Genomic DNA, 19,302 nt, shown 5'->3' with positions numbered 1-19,302 from the left:
AGCTTTCCTTTCAACACTTTTTCTTCCACTAAACTTTTAGTGTACTTCCTTTCCTTCATCAAGTGTTGGGGAATGTAGATTCTTTTTTTAGGACAGTGTGGAGTTTATTTAAATAAAATATTTATTTTCCAGGCAGCCCGGGTGGCTCAGTAGTTTAGTGCCACCTTCAGCCTGGGGTGTGATCCTGGAGACCTGGAATGGAGTCCCACGTCAGGCTCCCTGCATGGAGCCTGCTTCTCCCTCTGCCTGTGTCTCTGCCTCTCTCTCTCTCTCTCTCTCTCTCTATCTCTCATGAATAAATAAATAAAATCTTTTAAAAAATATTTATTTTCCGATTACATCTGTAAATTTAGAAAACACTTGACATGATAAAAAGGGAAGTAATAAACCAGAAATAACTAGTTAGTATATTTTATCACCCATTTTTCTAGGCAATTTTTACTACAGCTGCAAATATATTCTTTATATATTTTCAATGTTAATTTTTCTATCCAAAGTTCCTCTAGTTATTTGACACCTTTAGAGTGCCATTTTTGTTGACTGGATGATATGCCATCACATCGATGAAGTGATATATACATTATTTTCATTAGTGCTATGAGTGAGTAAAAATAACAGTATGTGTCTGTACTACCTAAGTCCTATGATTCTCAATATTCTCACAAGAAAATATTTGTACTTTATTTTAAAATTTCTATTTGATCAAATTGCACTTTGAAATATTCAGAAGGACACTTGTCAAGCAATTACACAATGAAAACAACTTGCTTCTTGAGCTTTGTGAAGCTATGGGAGCTTTTATTTGTACACTTTGATCAGGACATCTATAGTTTCTTATGGTCCCTATTTGTTTATGTGCATGTCTATCTTTCTGAATTGCAAATTTTTTGAGGGTGAGGACTGCATGTGATTCAGCTCTTTATCTCTAGTTTTATACTTGGAATAGAGCCTGGCATATAGGTGCTTTGATGTTTCAGTGAATCAATGGGATGATTCAGGGCACACTGAGTATTGATAAAGAAGTCAGTAGGTTTGGTCCAAGTGAATGGTTTAGGTGGTGCTTTTTTGGATTTTGGGGGAACATTCACTGTGTCACATGTGTGGAGAGGGTGGTATTGGAGATCTAGTATGATCATTTCTCCAGTTTTTCTCTATGTAACATCTGAGAAGTGAGAATAAAGAATGGAGAGTGCAGGGAATGTGTTTTGAATTCTGAAATTTGGAATGTAAATTTTTTTTTCTCCTGGGAGAGGCATAAACTAATTAGTGAAAGCCAAGGCAGAGTTTAAAAATATGTTGTTTTATGATGGTAGATAAAACTTCTTGACATATTATTTGTGATTATTTACATTTATTTGGATTCAAAGAGATAAAGCAGGCTGATACAACCTGTGTATTATAGGTATTTTTCTGCAGAATATTTATGTTTCCTCCTCATAAAGAGCAACAGAGAGCGTTCTATGTTTGATTTCCATGGTTAATATGCCATGGACCAAGTAATCAGTATTTTGATTTGCATAGTACATGTTATGCTCAATAGTTATTTGCCAGAGTGAATGGAATGATTTACATATGAAAGTGAGTAATGAGCACTGGTATGGTTTTAGTTTTAAAATTATACTTTCATAAACATAATTATTTTATATTCCTAACCATGTTTTGTGGTATTGAGGCTAATTCGATGGCTATTAGACCGATAGACATTGTGACTTAAAATTGGTGGTTTCATTCTAGTGGTCTACTCTCAAATTAATGAAGAGCAAATATCAGACATGTTATCATTATTAAATTATCACGAGCCAGGCTTCATGATCATACTTGAGTGGAATGAATAGGAATATAAGCATCCACTCTCATTAGTTTTTCTAATGAGGCAGGATACATCTAAGTCTCCTATAATAATTGGTTAGACTTAAGATATGACATCTAGAATTGCATGCATTGATTCAGCACACATTTACTGAGTTCCTGGATCCTGTGAACAGTGTGGAGCAGCTTAAGATTTTCTTAGGGAAACAATGCATAACTGCAGGATCGCCTAAATAATGATATGTAATTGATCAGCAAGTAATCATTGGCACAATAGCATGCTATAGAAATCTAGTGGTGGCAAGAATAATTTGAGTGATGTGGCTGGAAAAGTCTTCCTAATGAATAAGAAACTTGAGCTTTTAAAGAGAAAGAAGGGAAAAGATGATTTTAGGTTTAACTAATGCTTATGAGTAGAAACAAACAAGGTATATTTTGAGGGGGAGTGATGGATTTCTCTCCCTCTGACAGAAACAGAGGGTCCATGTAGGAAGGAGAGTGGATTTACAGCAAAGTAAAGGATATTCACTTTGTCTAAATATCAAGCTTGCATAAACATTTTATGGTAATTACTCTGGATCCCAAACCAAGAGTCCATTTGGGTAAGGTCCAGAAATCTGTATTCTAGTACTTCAAGTTAACATGATCCAGGTATTCCCTGAGTTATACTTCAGTAGATGTTAGAGTCTGCTTTGCCATCAATTAGTAATTTTCTTTCTTTTTTAATATTTTATTTATTTGACAGAGAGAGAGCACAAGCAGGTGGAGAGGCAGGCAGAGAAGAGAGAGAAGGAAGCTCCCCATGGCCAAGCAGAGATCCCAATGTGGGCTGGATCCCAGGACCCTGGGATCATCACCTGAGCCAAAGGCAGATGCTTACCTGACTGAGCCATCCAGGCACCCAAATTAGTAATTTTCTTGAATAGAGTAGAAGCCTGCCACAAACTGACTGATGTGGGCTCAGGATGGAAGATGATTTAAAACAGCAAGGGGCTGTAGGTGATGAGTCTCCTCTGGTAAATAATGCAATCAATTGGTAATTTAATGAGAAAAGGTGGGGCAGCTGGAATGAAAAAGATGAATATGAGAAATAGGGGAGACACTGGCAAGTCTTATAATTTATATCACAGGGAGGCATTAGGAGAGAAAGGATACAAAACATTCTAGGCTAGCAAGAGGATTTTTATTAATAAAAAGAACAGACTTCAGAGTCTTGTGTTTGTGAATTTAATAGGGAAATCAGTGGATGAAGGAAGAGTGTGAACTGGGGAGAAGACGAGAAAATCCTTTTAGTAAAAGGAGAACTTGAGATAATGGTAGCATAGCCAAATTAGAAAGCAGAGGAGGCAGATGAGAGGACAAGCCCTGTGAGCACTTGGTGCACCAGGCTGGGATCACCCCCATTGGTAGGAGACCCGGAGATGCTTCCTCCGTGCACTCATTCTCTAGCACTTCTTAACCGGTGACCACAATAGACACAGACTCTGGGGCTTCACACAGCAGGTTTCTTTTCTTTTCCCTTTCTCTCAGTGTACTAGAGGCCAGAAGTCTGCAATCATGATGTCAGCTGGCCTGGTTTCTCGTGGAGGCTCCAAGGGAGAAACCCTTCCATGTCCGTCTCCCAGCTTCGAGCGCTAGTCTTCCCTGGGTTGCAGCTGTATCACTCCAGGCTCCATCCCTCTGCTCACATGGTCCTTTCCTCTGTCTCTGTGACCTTTCCTCTTTTAGAAAGGCGTCACTGACTGGGTATAGGGCTCACCCTAAAACCAAGATAATTTCAAGAGCTTTAATCAACGACATCTGTGGAGACTCTATTTTATTTTTTTAAAGATTTTCTTTATTTATTCATGAGAGATACAGAGAGAGAGGCAGAGACCTAGGCAGAGGGAGAAGCAGGCTCCCTGTGAGATGTGGGACTCAATGCCAGGACCCTGGGATCACGCCCTGAGCTGAAGGCAGATACTCAACCATGGAGCCAGCCACCAGGTGCCCCGGAGACCCTATTTTCAAATAAAGACACATTCTGAGGTTCTGCATGGAATTTTCGAGGACCCTGTTCAACCCAGGACATTCTGCTAGGAATATGTAGGAAAAGAAGAGGAAGTCCTAAGGTGGAAGCTTTGGGAGATACTTACCAATAGGAGGTAGAAGAAAGGAGAGAAACAGGCAAAAGAATAGAGATAGGGCACCTGAGTGGCTCAGTGGTTGAGCGCCTGCCTTTGACTCAGGTTGTGATCCTGGAGTCCTGGGATCGAGTCCCACAAGGGGTTCCCTGCATGGATCCTGCTTCTCCCTCTGCCTATGTCTCTGCCTCTCTCTGTGTCTCTCATGAATAAGTAAAATATTAAAAAAAAAAAAAAGAATAGAGATATACTGGAGAGCCAGAAGGAAGACAGCACACCACCAGGAACGCCAGAGAGGTTCTAGACTCCACAGAGATCCAGGCCAGCAATGTCAGGTTCAGCGGTTATACGCATAAAATTGGCTACCAGGGTGATTGGTGACAAGGGTGGACAATTGGACAAGGGTGATTTAAGAACATCAGAAGAGCACGCACAAGATGATTTGAGACTATGGGCAGAGAAAAGAGAGTGAGGAAAAACTAGGATGATAGGAAACAGATCAGATGGAGTATTTCTTCCCCCAAAGGTAGAGAGGATCAGAATACAATTCTCCTCCAGGAGAAGGTTGGCAATTACGGTAAAGTGTCCCCAGACACATCCAGAGAGATAATCATTCCCTCTTTTCACAAAATCTGGATCAAGAGAATTCAAAAGTGGTCAGACCACTTTTCTCCTCTGCCTAGGAGCATGAACTGCTTGTACTTTTCATATGCATATATAAAGAATTAGGCTGAATGCTAATTGAATTGCAAAGACATTTGTAAGGTAATATCACATCTAGAGAGAGTTAATAAGGCCTATGCATGGACCTTATTTATAAATAGCAAAGATTAAACATATGATAAAAGGAATCTTTAGATGGATGAATTAAAGATCAATTATGACAATGGTACACAGCGCTCAAAGCCCCTAGAAGAATTTCCTACTCGTTAATCAAAGATAATTATCAATTATGAGGCTTTATCATTAGCGGAGTGTCTACACGTTGCATCTTAAAAGCTGATGATAATTAGTCTCTAGTTCTTGCTCTAAGTGCTCATTATGTTCAGAGAGAAGTACTCTTTCCTTTTAAAAATTAACTTTTAGCTCATGACCTCGGGCAACTTAGACTCTCCTGTCCCTACACTGAGTTGAGATAATGCTTATTTTTTCTTTTACTCAAAAAACAAACAAACAAAAAAACAAAAATGATGGCTGCATAAATGCTAGATCATATGAAGAAACCATACTATGCATACAGAGGGGGCAAAAGGTTTTAGCTCTGGATAGTTGTTCAATTTAGAAGAGTAGATTTATTACCGTAATTATATCAAAGATGTAACTAATAGATCAGGAACTAAGATGACTATTTTTTCAATGGGGAAGAATAATAACATCTATTTATTGAGAGATTTTGTCAACTAAGAATTGTACAGAACACTTCACCTAAGTTATCTCGGTTAACCCTATCAATAACATTATAACACAGTTATGCTTTCCCCTCCTTTTACGTAATAAGGAAAGAAAGTATCAGAGTGATTTAAAAACCTGGTCAAGGGCAGCCCCGGTGGCACAGTGGTTTGGTGCCGCCTGCAGCCTGAGGTGTGATCCTGGAGTCCCGGGATCGAGTCCCACATCCGGCTCCCTGCATGGAGCCTGCTTCTCCCTCTGCCTCTCTCTCTCTGTCTCTATGAATAAATAAATAAAATCTTTTAAATAAAATAAAAACTTGGTCAAGATGACACAGATGATTAATCATTCTGGAGAATATTTGATATGTAGTATTAAAATTCACCTAATCTGAAGATGTTAATATTTAAGATATTATAATATCAGAAGTTACAGGAAAACAATCAGGAAAATAATTAACTCTTGATTAGATAATTAATTTGGTGATAACATTAAACTTTAAAGATATCCAGCTCACATTTTAATCACAGAAAAGAAAATGAAAAGAAGTAAAACAGACATTGGAGATTTATTGAAAGTCAAATGGTACATGATACAGTGGTCCATACATAATGTTAGTTGGGAAGTTATGACCCAGTTTTAAAGGTGTTTGTTGGTACTATTCCATCAGATAGTGATATTTTCCACTTTGAAAATAACATAAAAATCTAGCAATTAAGTTGAAGTTAAAATGTTGACTGCTGCTTAAAAAATAGTAAAACAATTCCGATCAAATTAATGCAGGACACATGAAAACGTCAAACTAAGGGGGGCAGATTCATTCAGTAAAGTCATGAAATGTGCATAAGTGCATAATATTTAGTCACTCACTGTTCAGAAGGCAGAGGCGGGCTCCTTTGAACTCACGAGGCTTATACTTGGGCAGATAAACTCTTGTGGCCACTTAGTTCTCACATTAAATAACCAGCAATGAACAAGTATAAAGTTTGGGTTGTTTTGTTTTTGCAATTCCTGAAAACATTATTTAAGTAGGAATAGTATGTATTCCATACAGGTAACAACTGAATTTGTTTGTTCATGCAATTGCCTTTCTTAAGCATTGGTTTAATTAATGGTAGATGAATGTGAGTTTTGCTCTATTGGAAACCAAAAATAGTGAGGGTCATATTAATTGGTACAAACTGTACATTTCAAAATGAGAGAAATGTGTACTGTTTTTATTGTCATTATAATGTACTATAATTTGCACATGTACTAATACCACAACTTTGAAGGGCACTGTTTTCATATTCTTACATACAAACTAGAAGAAAGAGAACTTTAGTTTAATAAACTCCTTGAGTGTTCCTGCTTTCTTTTCTTAGTATTTTTATCAATACTTTCATTCTTATTTACAAAGCAACTAATATTTTTATTTCTCAGTAATTCTCTAAAAGAAATGTCTTTCAGTAGAGATTAAAATACAAAACCTGTAAAATTAAATACAGTTTAAAATACTTTTGAAATTTCCATACAGGAGCAGTTTGTTCATAGAATGCTGTTTGTTCATAGAATGCTTTGCCTTAAAACATAATTACTATGAAATAATGACATAAATGCATCTAATGCATTTCAAAATTATGGACGAATATGTACTGGTGATTAGAAGATGAGAATTTTCAAATTGAAAATATACATTAGCAGTAGATACATATTTTTAGAAAGACTCTGCTGGAAAATGTGTTTCTGATTTCCATGTAAATTTCAACCTGGTGTCTGGTTTTGAGTATTTTATGGAATGTTATACTTTGCTATGAGTTCTCTCTTGCAGGCAGCTTTTTCTCAACCATTGCTCTGAACCTGGGGAGACATCAGGGTAGGATCCTTCAATTTCTTTCTGGTTACTTGGTGGCAGAAATTCCTTACCTCCAATTTGGCTGCCTTTAGTTGGGCAGCTAGGGGAATAGAGGCTGCATTTGGGAGAGGTAGGAGGTAGGGCAAGGCAAAAGTCTGGATTTTTTTTTTTTTTTTGGCAATAGCTAAGTGGAAGCACATGTATTGAGGATATTTTGTTCTAACCACCTCCAATTTATCCCAAACTTTTGGCCAAATACAAGACAACAGATGGATGAGATTCACACAGTTTATTAGTCACATATACTCATAGTCCAGGGGAGGAGAATACCATACCCCACACAGGGCCCTCTGGGTTGTACTTGGGAGCAGAGTGAACCAGCAGAGGCTTTGGGAGGCAGGCTTTGTAGAGAAAGGAGGGTGGGTGAGGTGACCCTTAGTTCCCAAGGAAGGATGAGGGGAGATGGCTTAGGTTGAAAATAAGGTGGGATGGAGGTGGTGTGACTGATACTGGAGTTGACCAGGGAGAGAGCCTTTCCTGTTGGATGTGGGGTGAGTGGGGGTGAGGGGGGATCATATCTGGTAAGAACAGAACTCATAGCTAAACTTTTGGGACCCTATAAGGCTCAAAGATGTCAAGGCAGCACATGGGACAGTACAGTTCTCACAATTTAAAGTTTAGTGGAAGAACAAGGGAAGAGCGATTACTACCTCAGGCAGCTAGTACCAAGTGAGGCACTTTTTGGGCCAGAATAGAGTCACTGCAGGGCTCTGGACCCCTACAGAGATGAGTTCAAGCTTGTTGTACACGAGGAATAGCAGCGAGTATCAGGGTTCTACCCATTTATGATAGGTTGAGTCTATCATAAAAAAGCCTGCCTCCCAAAGCCCCTGCTGGAGCCAAAAAGAAGTAACGGTTTTGTCCGAGGCAGTAGAATGTGCAAGGAGTTGGCATGCCTGGCTTACATTTTGGCTCTTATCAGATACACAGCTTCTGAAGGTTACTTAATCTCTTCGTACTGCTGTTTTCTCATTAGTAATATAATAGTCACTGTCTCATAGGGTGGGGTATTAAATGAGAGAATACCTGTAAGCACTTAATGGATATTAGCTATTATTGATTTGGTACACAGGTTACCCCAACCAGCTTCTGAGGGTGAGCTAACCAGTGTCCAGTCTTAGTCTAAAGCAATTGTCAGAATTGACGGCAATGTGATGTCATTAAGATCACCTAAATCATACCCAAATTTTTTCATTTCTCTTTACAAGGTCATGAGTTGACACATTTTAGATGGTTTCTTGGAAGCTTTGCATTTAGAAGATCCAAAGGTGTATTTAAAATAAAGCCCATTTAAAGATTCTCCTATTTAACAGTATTGGTATTTCAAAAGCAAACCACATGCCTATTAGATAAAAGGCATTCAATAAATGTTTACTGAATAACCTTTGAAAAAAGAGCCATTATCACTTATCAAAAGAAGGAAATTTCTCCCTAGCTTCATCTATATTTAGAGGTAAATTGAAAAAATGATTGGTTTTAATATAATATGTAGAGGTTGTTCTAGAATGTTCATACAAAAAGCACTTTGGTATTGCATTCTGGTTGGAAGAAGGAAACTTGTCTTGAAGTGTCACAACAGAGCCGGCGCATACAGTTTGGTTTGCTTGGGTCCTGGCATAAGGATACTTCTAGGGAAACAAGCCCTCCAAGCCAATTTGGCTCATCTACTGTGGTAGCAATATGGAATAAAAAGTAGATATAAATATCTATTTTTTGTAATTGTTGGGTGGAACATTTTATATGGGCTAATTTCTCATTAGCCCCTACCCCATTTTTATATAACTTCCCACCTACTTGTTTTGTTGAAATAAATGGCGAAAACAAAGAGAACTTGCTTACATGTCTCTATAATCTCTATTATGCCTAGCCAGTGGTTTGTTTTTTTATATTTAGTATGTATTCAATCAATATTTGTTAGTTGATTAGTTTTTACTGAACCATCAATAAATCTCAGTTGTGTTTGTGATTTTACCCTTGCAAGACAAATTGTTTCAGAAATTCCAAGTGAGTGAATTGTACCAGGTAATCTCTAAGGATTCTTTTAATGGTAATACTATATGATGATCAAATCTATCAAGGAGAGATCTTGGTAAAGAAAAAAAGTTTCAGTAAAACCTGGGGATTTATTAGCCTCATGTTGACACAGAAGGAATTCTAGTAGAATAAAATTCCATAGATTAAAAATTATATATAATTACTAGTAAAAAGTCTGATAAATTAATAAACCACCTTTGCTGTTACTGAATGTAACCAATAGGTTAGAATAATAGTAGTTAACCCAACATTATAGGGTTGTTCTAAAGATTAAGTGAATGACTTAGTATCCATATAAAGCATGTAGAGGACTGTCACCTAGGCACTATACACATCTTTATGGTCATTCTTCTTGTTCTTCTGATAGATATATATAGTTGACTCAGGCAATCTTTCCATGCTTGGTGGCTACAGAAGAAGTCTATGGGGGAAGTTTCTCCAGGCTCCCCTTAGGATACATATGTAAATCTTTTCTTGAAGTCCTTGAATTTAAAAGCAGCTGATTTTTTTTTCAATTCTCATCTATTAAGAGAGCTTCTCCAAAAAAAAAAAAAAAATCTAGTATTCATGGAATTGATGTCAAAAGCCAAGTGAGCACTATATCACTGAAGAAGTATCTCAGCCATTTCCCTGGAATGGTTTTAAAGCAAGCAATCTGCTCCTGAAAGTGCTGCCTTTGACATCAAATGGTCATTAAAAGTCCCATGACACTTAACTAAGACTTCAAATTATTCATCTCTATCTCTTGGCAAGGGTTCCAATTTGAGATTAAATTCCTTTTAAGTGGTTGAGGCATTTATAGTCCACCCTGCCTCATGCTTTGAAGTAGTTTTGTTTAACTGGAGTAGTACTATCCTCAGATGCCTTTAGATGAAGAGATGCTTGTCACTCATAGGCTTAGTGTTGCGTCAATCACATTTAGAAAATCCACCTGACCCACTCATGGTCGATGGTTTTTTATAAATTGTAAACCGACCGAATTCCGTTGTCACTTTTAAATCACCCAAAGTCTTCATTTTTTTTCCTATCTTCCTTTTTAGAAACTCCCCTGAGCACTCTTATCGTAGAAGTTCTTTGAGAAATGTCTTTAAAAACAACTCCAGAGGTGATAAAGCTCAGAAGGGCCCATAGAGATAGGAAGGACGGAAGTAAAAGATGAGGCTAAGGCTGACAGGAGAATAAGCTGGACTTTACCGCGATAATAAGAACCTGATAGAGTCTGAATGCAATTCTTACGACTTCTGCATTCTTGCAGAGGATCACAGTGAGTGTTCCAAGGCAGTAACAGGAACCAATTTTTAAGAAGTTAACTTCTCATGTACCCTCTGAACATCTTTTATAGATGCTATCAAGCCTCTGAGTTGGGACCTTCCACTGCAGGCTTTTTGCCCGTGGACTGTGCCCAGATGCCATTTCATGCAGTTTCCAATACACATTCCTCCGGACCGAAGACCTCGACTTCCAGGCGAGTATTTCATGCTACTTCCAGCTGGCCTTCCTCATCCCTTCTCTTCTCGGAACCTCTTCGCACGCTCGCTCTCCTTTCCATCTCCATCAGCCCGTCGTTCCTCGGGAAGGACCGGGAAGGCGCCGCCCGGCTCTGGTGTCGGGGAGGCGGCTCCGAGGTCTCTCCCGCGGGGGCCCGCGGTGACAGCGGGAAGGTGGGTGCGGCCCGGGACGCGCGCCGGGGGCGGGGCGCGGGGCGGAGCCTGGGCGCGGGGGCGGAGCCTGGGCGCGGGGCGGGCCGTGGGGGCGGGGCTTGCCCGCGGAGCGCGGCGGGCGGGCGCGTCCCAGGTTGGCTGCTGCTGGCTGAGCCCGCGGCCGCGGCGGCGGGAGCCGGATGCTCTCGGGCTCCGTGCGGCTCCAGCCGTTTTCCTCCCTGGTGCAGCGCCAACGCGCCCCCGCGGGAGAGGGAGACCCACGGCGCTTAGCTGGAGAACTCTGCTGTCTCAGTCTAGGGGCTCCTCCGGAGAAAGCCAAGTGCCCCCAGGTGAAGCCGGTGTCCCAAAACGGCCCGGGAACGCCGGCCGCCAGCTTGCACCTTTCGGGAACCGCGACCGCCGAGCCTTTTCCAGCGCCTGCAAAGCCGGGCGCGCGGGGGAGTGGTGTCCACCTCGTGGGAAGGGGCGACGGGGACACCGAGGATGGACGCGCGGAGCTGGCGCGCGGGGTGTTGCTGTCTCCTGCTCCTGGCCCTGGTTGGGTCTCCTCGGAGCGAGGGAACGCAGAGCTGCGAAGAAGTTCGGAAACTTTTCCAGTGGCGCCTGGTGGGAGCCGTCAAGGGGCCCCCGGATTCGCCGCGGGCAGGTGAGGCGGGCGCGCGGGCGCGGGGCGCTGCGCCTGGACGCGGGCCGGGGGCGCCCTGAGTACCCGCTCGGCGCTGCGGGGCTCTCGGGTGGCGGTTCGCGGGAGGACGAGCTTTCCGGCGCTCCGGCCGGGCGAGGGGGGCCTGGGGGCGCGGGGAGGGCTCTGGGCGAGCTCGGGTGAGCCGCCGAGCGCGGGTGCGGCTGAGCGGGGCCGCGGGCGTCTGGCGGCCGCGCGGGCTCCCTGGTCTCCGCCGACGCGGAGGGAGAGGCGGGCGGAGCGGGCCGCGCGGTGTGGGGCTTCCAGCGGGCGGAGCGGGCCGCCGCGAGCGGATTCCAGCGCCGCCCCGCCCCGCCGGGGGCCCGGTTTGCTGCCTTCTCCGCGGTGACAGAGTTGGTCGGTCGCTGCGAGTTTGATGCTAAAATCACAAGCCTTGCGCTCTCCTCTGCCGGAGACTGGGGCCCTGCCTAGGGCAGCCGCTCTCCCTTTTAATTAGGACTCGGACCCCGAACGCGCGCTGTGCGTGACCCCGAGCCGCCTCCCCGCGCGCCCGCAGCGGGCCCTGCCTGCGGGACCCCGAACTGCCCAGCGTGTCTCGGGCCGCCTGCGGTGTGGGGGGGCAGCCGGCGACCAGGTCGAACGCGTCGGGAAGCCCCCCGCTGACCCGGATGAGCCGTACACCCCAGATTGAAGGGGCAAGAAGACCGTGATGGGAGCCGCGTGGATCCGCTTCTGGCCCGCGCGCTGTGCCGGCACCTTCAGCCCTGCCCCCCGCCCCCCGGCGCACACGCCTTCCGCCGGCGAGATTCCCAGTTTACCTGCGGTCTGCACGGCTCGGTCTTAGTTCTCAAACGCAGTAGCAGGTGTCTGAAGCTACGGTCTTACTGGAGCAATGCACCCTGACTGTGAAGTCGACACACAGACGAATGCTGTGAGCTTATTGGTTGGATAAGGAATTTGTAGAGGATGCTTGGATCCAAAATTCGTCCCCTGCCTGAGTTTTTAGGGCTAAGAGACGTGCTCTTAGCACCATGGAGCTGTGGCTGTCCTGCTTGATTGCTTTGCTAGTTGTGAACCCAATTCTCCCAGTCATCCTACAAGGAAAATCTAGACATTTGGGAACACTGAATCCATTTTCGTTTACATGACCAGTCTCTAATATTTGAGATATTTCAGGTATTTCTTTGAATGCCTGTTCAGTACTAGGTGCTTTTTCCCCCCTATATTAATTGAAACAAAAGAGTTGATATTCTCAGCTTAGGGCAATTCTCTCCTCAAACGATAGTACCTATCCTCTTATAAACCTGTTCTCGTGTATCAGTGCATTTCTTTTTATTAAAAAAAACTAAACCTCACTTATCAGTAGCTAATACTACTAAAGTGGGAGTTTGTTTTGGGGAGGGGGACAGGGTGAAGGCATGGAGCTTATGAAATCCTGACCTGCATTATTAGATTTCGCCCCACAAATGCCATAATTTTGGCTGATTGTGTTCAGGAAACGTTGACAGCTCCCCAGTAAGGCCTTGATTTCATGGCCCTTCTCATAGCTCAGTATTTCTGGTAGCCTGCTGAATGCAACACACTGATTAGGTGTCACATTTCTAGAACCTGGTGCATATTTCATCTCTTTTGAAGAGGAACTTTCCGGAGTATCAATCACTGGCATACCTTTTTACCAGGATATAAGGGGAAGCTGAAGCTCTGCCCTATAGAGAAGGAAATGATGTCCTTATTTGCATTTGATACATGTGACCCCTAAAAAAGAGCCAGGATGGGAAGCACCTTCTTTTCTAAAACATTCTGGATGGTCCCCTTTGCTAAGACATTTTTTTTTTTTTTAAATCTGTGGCTTAATGTAATGGAAGAATCATGGCAGTACATACCAAAGGGGCTGTGCAGGGTTGCACTTGTAGGGGTGTCAGTGGAGCTGTGAAAAGGACTAAATTCTCTTGATTTTGCTTTAAAAAAAAAGTCACATGAAAGGATTATTCTGAATTAAAATCGCCTTGGTTAGAGTCATTCTTGTCTCCGTATATTTAGTCCTTGCTTTATTTGAATATTTAAATGAAATACTGAACTATTTTTTTTTACATTGATGCTTCTCTTCTTCCCACTATAATGGTCTCATTCCCAAATTGAGTATACTATGTGCTTCATAACTGTTTTTCTTTATTTTTATATTTATATATGATCTGTAACATTTAGCTTGATTGAGTATAGTAGTTGGGCATCTTAATTTCTTTCTTTTCTTTAAGATTTTATTTATTTATTACTGAGAGACACAGAGAGAGGCAGAGGGAGAAGCAGGCTCCCCATGGGGGGCCTGATGAGGGACTTGATCCCAGGACCCCGGCATCACGCCCTGAGCCAAAGGCAGACGGTGAACCACTGAGGCACCCAGGTGCACCCCCCATCCCCAGTCAGGCATCTTATTTTCTAACATCGTCTTCAATCTCAAGAGAGAACAATAGTTTATATAAGTAGTCATTTCCATGTAGGAATGCAAATATTGATATTCCTTGTAATAAACATATTTTGGGGGCTTATGGGCTTTCATTGACTAAAGCTAATATATTTAGGGGGTGCCTGGATGTCTCGGTCAGTAAAACGTTGGACTTACCGTTTCGGCTCAGGTCATGATCTCAGGGTCCTGAGGTCGGTCGGGCTCTATACTGGGCTGGGCATGGTGCCTGCTTAAACTTCTTTCTCTCCTTCTCCCTCTGGCCCTCTAAAAACAAACAAACAAACAAACAAACCTCATACATTTAAATTTGATACTTGTTTCCTTGAAAATGTGTGTGCTTTCTTCATTCACTGTCCACAAGTGGTTAATTCCTGAGAGGTCTAGTCAGAATGCCATTTTTATGACACAAGCAGGTAGAACAACTTTTTATAGTTTCTTCCTGCATTTGTGACTTTTACATCTTTTGAAAACTATGTTACCCAAGTTGGAATTATTAAAATGATGAGAACAGCCATTCAAGTCGTTTCTCAGATTCCCCTCACCTTTGTTCTCTACCCTGCTCCAATTCTTTTAAGCCTATTGAGCTCCTAAGGATGTTGGATGAGAAATTTAAAAAAGGAGAGAAGGTGTAAATGTGATTAGAATTACAGATTTCCCTGCGTTCTGATTTTATTTCCTAAGTAGCAGTCAAGGTGCCCTTTGCTCTTGTTTATTTTATTCAGGAAAAAAAAAACTTAGTAAAAGTGTCTTTTAAAGGTCCTTTTATTTTTATTTTATTTATTGGGGAGGAGGGATAATGCCTTCCCGTTGAAATTCTCTTCACACATGCATTGTTCACACTTGCATTCTTTCCCTTTTTTTAAGAAGGTAATTCAGAAAGGAGAAGCATATAAAAAAATCCAAGACTACATTCAAGTAATTTATATACCAACTGGTTTTTAAAAAGTGGATGTTCATTGGTACAAGTAGTTTGTGAAAGATAACGGTTTCTTGGTTGTTTTTGCCCATAAATGGGATAATAAGAATAAACTTGATGTGGCAAAATGAAAATCTAATACTAAAGGACATTTCGTGCTGTATAGTTTTATTTAAATGCTTTCCTTAGATCCAATCTTATAATTGCTTCAAGGACAGTGTTGATTCATTCTCACACCCAACGGAAGCAATCTACCTGGTAACCTTGGAGTTTGGAACGACGTTTTTTTTTTTTTTTTTAAGATTTTATTTATTTATTTATTCACAAGACAAACACACACACACACACACAGAGAGAGAGAGAGAGAGAGAGAGAGAGAGAGGCAGAGACATAGGTAGAGAGAGAGGCAGGCTCCATGCAGGCAGCCTGATGTGGGACTCGATCTCAGGACTCCAGGATCACTCCCTGGGCTGAAGGCAGGCGCTTATCTGCTGAGCCACCCAGGCTTCCCCACAGATGGGTTTTAAAACCTGGTTCTGCCCCTTGTAGTTGTGGGACCTAGGTTGATTGATTATCCTCTTCAAACCTCTGTTTCATCATCTATAAGATGGAAATATTCGTTCTTAAAGGGTTGTTGCGGGGATGAAATGAAATAATGTGTGTGTGTGTGTAAAATAGCACAAATCTAGGCACATAGTAAGTGCTCACAAAATGCTGTTATCATTACAGTTTTTTATTTAGTGTCTTGATTTTAACTAGACTTGGCTATTAAGGGTGAAATCTTAGTTTTAGATCTCTATACATCAGAAGATGTTTTTATAATGAATAGTGTTTTTTCAGTCACAAATTGGGAAAGAAGTTTCTATTCAAAATGGAATATATTAGGTTATAGTGGGTCTTTTATTTTTCTTTTCATGAGCTAATGGAAGCTCTAAGAAACCTATCTAAATGTTTTTTATTAGGTTATGGTAAATATATATGTGAATGTATATATTTCCGTGAACTAATGGAGGCTCTAAGAAACAGAGCTGTGTTTGCTGCTGGCTGCAGAGTCCAGAGCTATTGCTTCCACTACCACAGCCATGGTTCTGCAGTCTGGATTCAGGGAGACAAAGTAGAGCATGTAGGGGCTGTTTAGGGATTTATACAGTGATCTGGTTGGTGGCCATAGTCATTCATGGACTGTAATCTCAAATTGGGACTGTTGTTTCTAATGAATTTAGCCCTTTATGCTAATTGAGTAACATAGTTGTGGTGATCAAATTTCCAAGGCCATAAGAGGAACCCATGGTCTGATGTTGGGGCAGATTATTAATATCAGGATTGCCTCGTGTTGAAGCCCATCTACCAAAACTTTTCAGAAACAACCCTAATCAAACAAATTAGGCTTGTCTTGCTTGCTGTGGCGAGGGCACTCATTCACCACAGGAGCTGTGGGTGCTTGGTAAAGGGCAGTTGGGAAAGGGCTTTCTCTATTTGGGCTTGTGGTAGGTGGTATCAAGGACTGTTGAATGAAGCAGGGCAGTTCAGGAATTGGGGGTCTTTATTACTTGCTCAGGAGCAAGGGGGGTTAAGGTGGTTGTCCTTACAGAAGCAGCAGCAGCAGCCGTCTTTTTGGTCAGAAGAGGGGGCAGCCCTGGTGGCTTAGTGGTTTAGTGCCACCTGCAGCCTGGGGTGTGATCCTGGGGACCCGGGATCGAGTCCCACGTCAGGCTCCCTGCATGGAGCCTGCTTCTCTCTCTGCCCCCCCCCCCCCTCTCTGAATAAATAAATAAATCTTAAAAAAAAAAAAAAAAAGAAGAGGGCGCTGCTGAGTCTTTCAAGGTTGCAGAGTGTCCTGGTGGCTCTCCTGCCTCATGGCAGGTCCCATCATTGTCCCATCATTACTTTCCAAATCTGCGCATGTCATCTGTGTTGACTTGTAAACATCAAGACTTGGTCCAGTGTCAGGGCAGCTTGTCACTTTCTCCTCTGCAAAATCGAGTGTGTGCTTTAAGGGCTACGAGAATTGTGTTTCATTTGCTTAATGGAAGAACAAGAGTATGGAAAAAAAAGGAACAAGAGTATGGTTTTCTACTTTAAGACTATATATAAAGTATGACTGTCCTTCAGGGGCCTGAATTGTACTACTCACACCCTAGTTCCTCATAATTAGCTTACTAGCAAGTATAAATGTTGTGTGTGTTCCCATCCAACCTTCATCCCACAATTTAAGTTCCATTTGCCAACTGTCCAACATCTTGTATTTGTATAATTGGCTTTAGGAGAGGTACAGTTTAGAGAACTTAAGAATAGTATTCTGTAATTATATAATTTTATAATTATTCTATTCTTCCCCCAACCAGTTTCCAGCTTGTCTAAGACTTTCTGGAATACAGATTTTTGTCTTGTCTTTGTGTGTGTGTGTGTGTGTGTGTGTGTGTGTGTAATATACATTCCAGGTTTGATAAGGACACCTTCTAAGTCTGTAATATTTCTTTTGTCATTAATTGGTGTAACACCAATAGCAACATTCCAGCAAACAGAGGCCTCTTTTAAACAGAAGTGATTTATAAATCAGTGGCCTCTTGGTGTAACTGTTGAAGAAACCATAAACCCATTTGATTAAAATGGGGTTATGAGAGACTTCAGTCATATGCTTTGTTGGAATAGATTGTCTGTGAATGTGGTGACTGATCTGGTTGGTTAAGTAATAATAGCTTTACTTGTAATAGAGAATTGTCATTTTCCGTATCTACCCTTCTTTTTTTTTTTTTTCCTACCCTTCTTTTATAAAAGCCTGACCTTCAACTAGAAGAAAAGACACCAACTGCGACCTCAATTCTTCTTTTCAGCTTTAGAAATTTCAAATTTTACTAATGTTACTGTTAAAATCACCCTAAAGTGATTAGTCATTCTTTTATGGGTCACAGTGTATAGAGCAGCTTTTCAAAAATGTTATTATTATATTCTATTATTTTAAAAATTATTTATTTGATTTTATTTTAATTTCAGTGTAGTTAAGATACAGTGTTGTATTAGTTTCAGGTATACGATGTAGTGATTCAACAAGTTCCCTATATTCCTCAGTGCTCAACAAGGTCAATTTACTCTCAATCCCCTTCACCTATTTCCTCTATCCCCCTCACTCCTCGGCCCTGGTAACTCTCTCTTTGTTCTCCATACTTAAGGGTTTGTTTTGGTTTATCACCCTCTTCTCTTTTTCCTTTGTTCATTTGTTTTATTTCTTAAATTCCACAGATGAATGAAATCATATGGCATTTGTCTTTCTCTGACTTATTTCACTTAGCATCATACTCTCTAGATCCACCCATCCATGCTGTTGCAAATGGCAAGATTTCGTTTTTTTTCTGGACAAATAATATTCTATTGTATATATGTATATATGTTATATATTATATATATATATATCTCACTTTTTCTTTATCCATTCATCTGTTGATGGGCACTTGGGCTCCTTTCATAGTTTAGCTATTATTAATAATGCTGCAATAAGTATAGGAATGCATAGATTCTTTTTTTAAAATTTTATTTATTTATGAGAGAGAGAGAGAGAGAGAGAGAGAGGCAGAGCACAGACAGAGGGAGAAGCAGGCTCCATGCAGGCTGCCTGATGTGGGACTCCATCCCAGGTCTCCAGGATCACGCCCCGGGCTGAAGGCGGCGCTACACCACTGAGCTACCCGGGCTGCCCCATATATTCTTTTGAATAGTGTTTTCATATTCTTTGATAAATACCCGGTAGTGTGAGTACTGTATTTTTAGTTTTTTGAGAAACCTTCAGACTGTCTTCCACGGTGGCTACACCAGTTTGTATTCCTATCAGCAGTGCACCAGTGTTCCTTTTTCTCCACATCCTTGCTCACACTTACTGTTTCTTTTAAAAATTATTTTTAAGATTTTTAATTTTTTAGAATTTTAATCATTTTATTGCAGTATAACTGACATACAATATCCTGTTGATTTCAGGTGTACATTATAGTGATTTTATATTTTTACATATTATGAAATGATCCCTGCAATAAGTCTAGTTACCATCTGTGATCGTATAAAATTTTTACAGTAATATTGACTGAATTTCCTATGTTGTACATTATATCCCATCACTTTTTATTTTACAACTGAAAAATCTTAATCCCCTTTATCTCCTTTGTCTATTCCCCAGCCCCTCTTCACTCTGGTAATCAACAGTTTATCTCCTGTATGCATGAGTCTGCTTCTCTTTGTCTTTTCATTTTTAAAAATTTCACATATAAGTAAAATCATACAGTATTTGTCTTTCTCTGTCTGACTTATTTCACTTAGCATAATCCCCTCTAGGTCTTTGATTAGCCATATCAAGTTCACATATGGCTGCTATGTAAGTTGA

The 19,302-nt window shown here is 41.3% G+C and overlaps 1 protein-coding gene across 6 annotated transcripts in view; it reads left to right on the top strand.

Moving 5' to 3' along the window:
- Window positions 1–11,050: 11,050 nt before the first annotated feature.
- The window catches only part of GPC5 (glypican 5), a 1,330,718-nt gene continuing 1,322,466 nt past the window's right edge, over window positions 11,051–19,302 (top strand). For all 6 annotated transcript variants that reach the window (XR_013355588.1, XR_013355589.1, XM_077855189.1 and 3 more), the window contains exon 1: window positions 11,051–11,556. Coding sequence is in view for 4 of the 6 variants with exons in the window: in XM_077855189.1 (XP_077711315.1) it covers window positions 11,394–11,556 (163 nt within the window). In the remaining 2 variants the exon portion in view is untranslated. The remainder of the gene's footprint in view (window positions 11,557–19,302) is intronic.

Source organism: Canis aureus, chromosome 17 (genome assembly GCF_053574225.1).
Source record: "Canis aureus isolate CA01 chromosome 17, VMU_Caureus_v.1.0, whole genome shotgun sequence".
Lineage (NCBI taxonomy): Eukaryota > Metazoa > Chordata > Mammalia > Carnivora > Canidae > Canis > Canis aureus.
The sequence above is the reverse complement of the archived record's forward strand: the minus strand, read 5'-3'. Positions and strand labels throughout refer to the sequence as shown.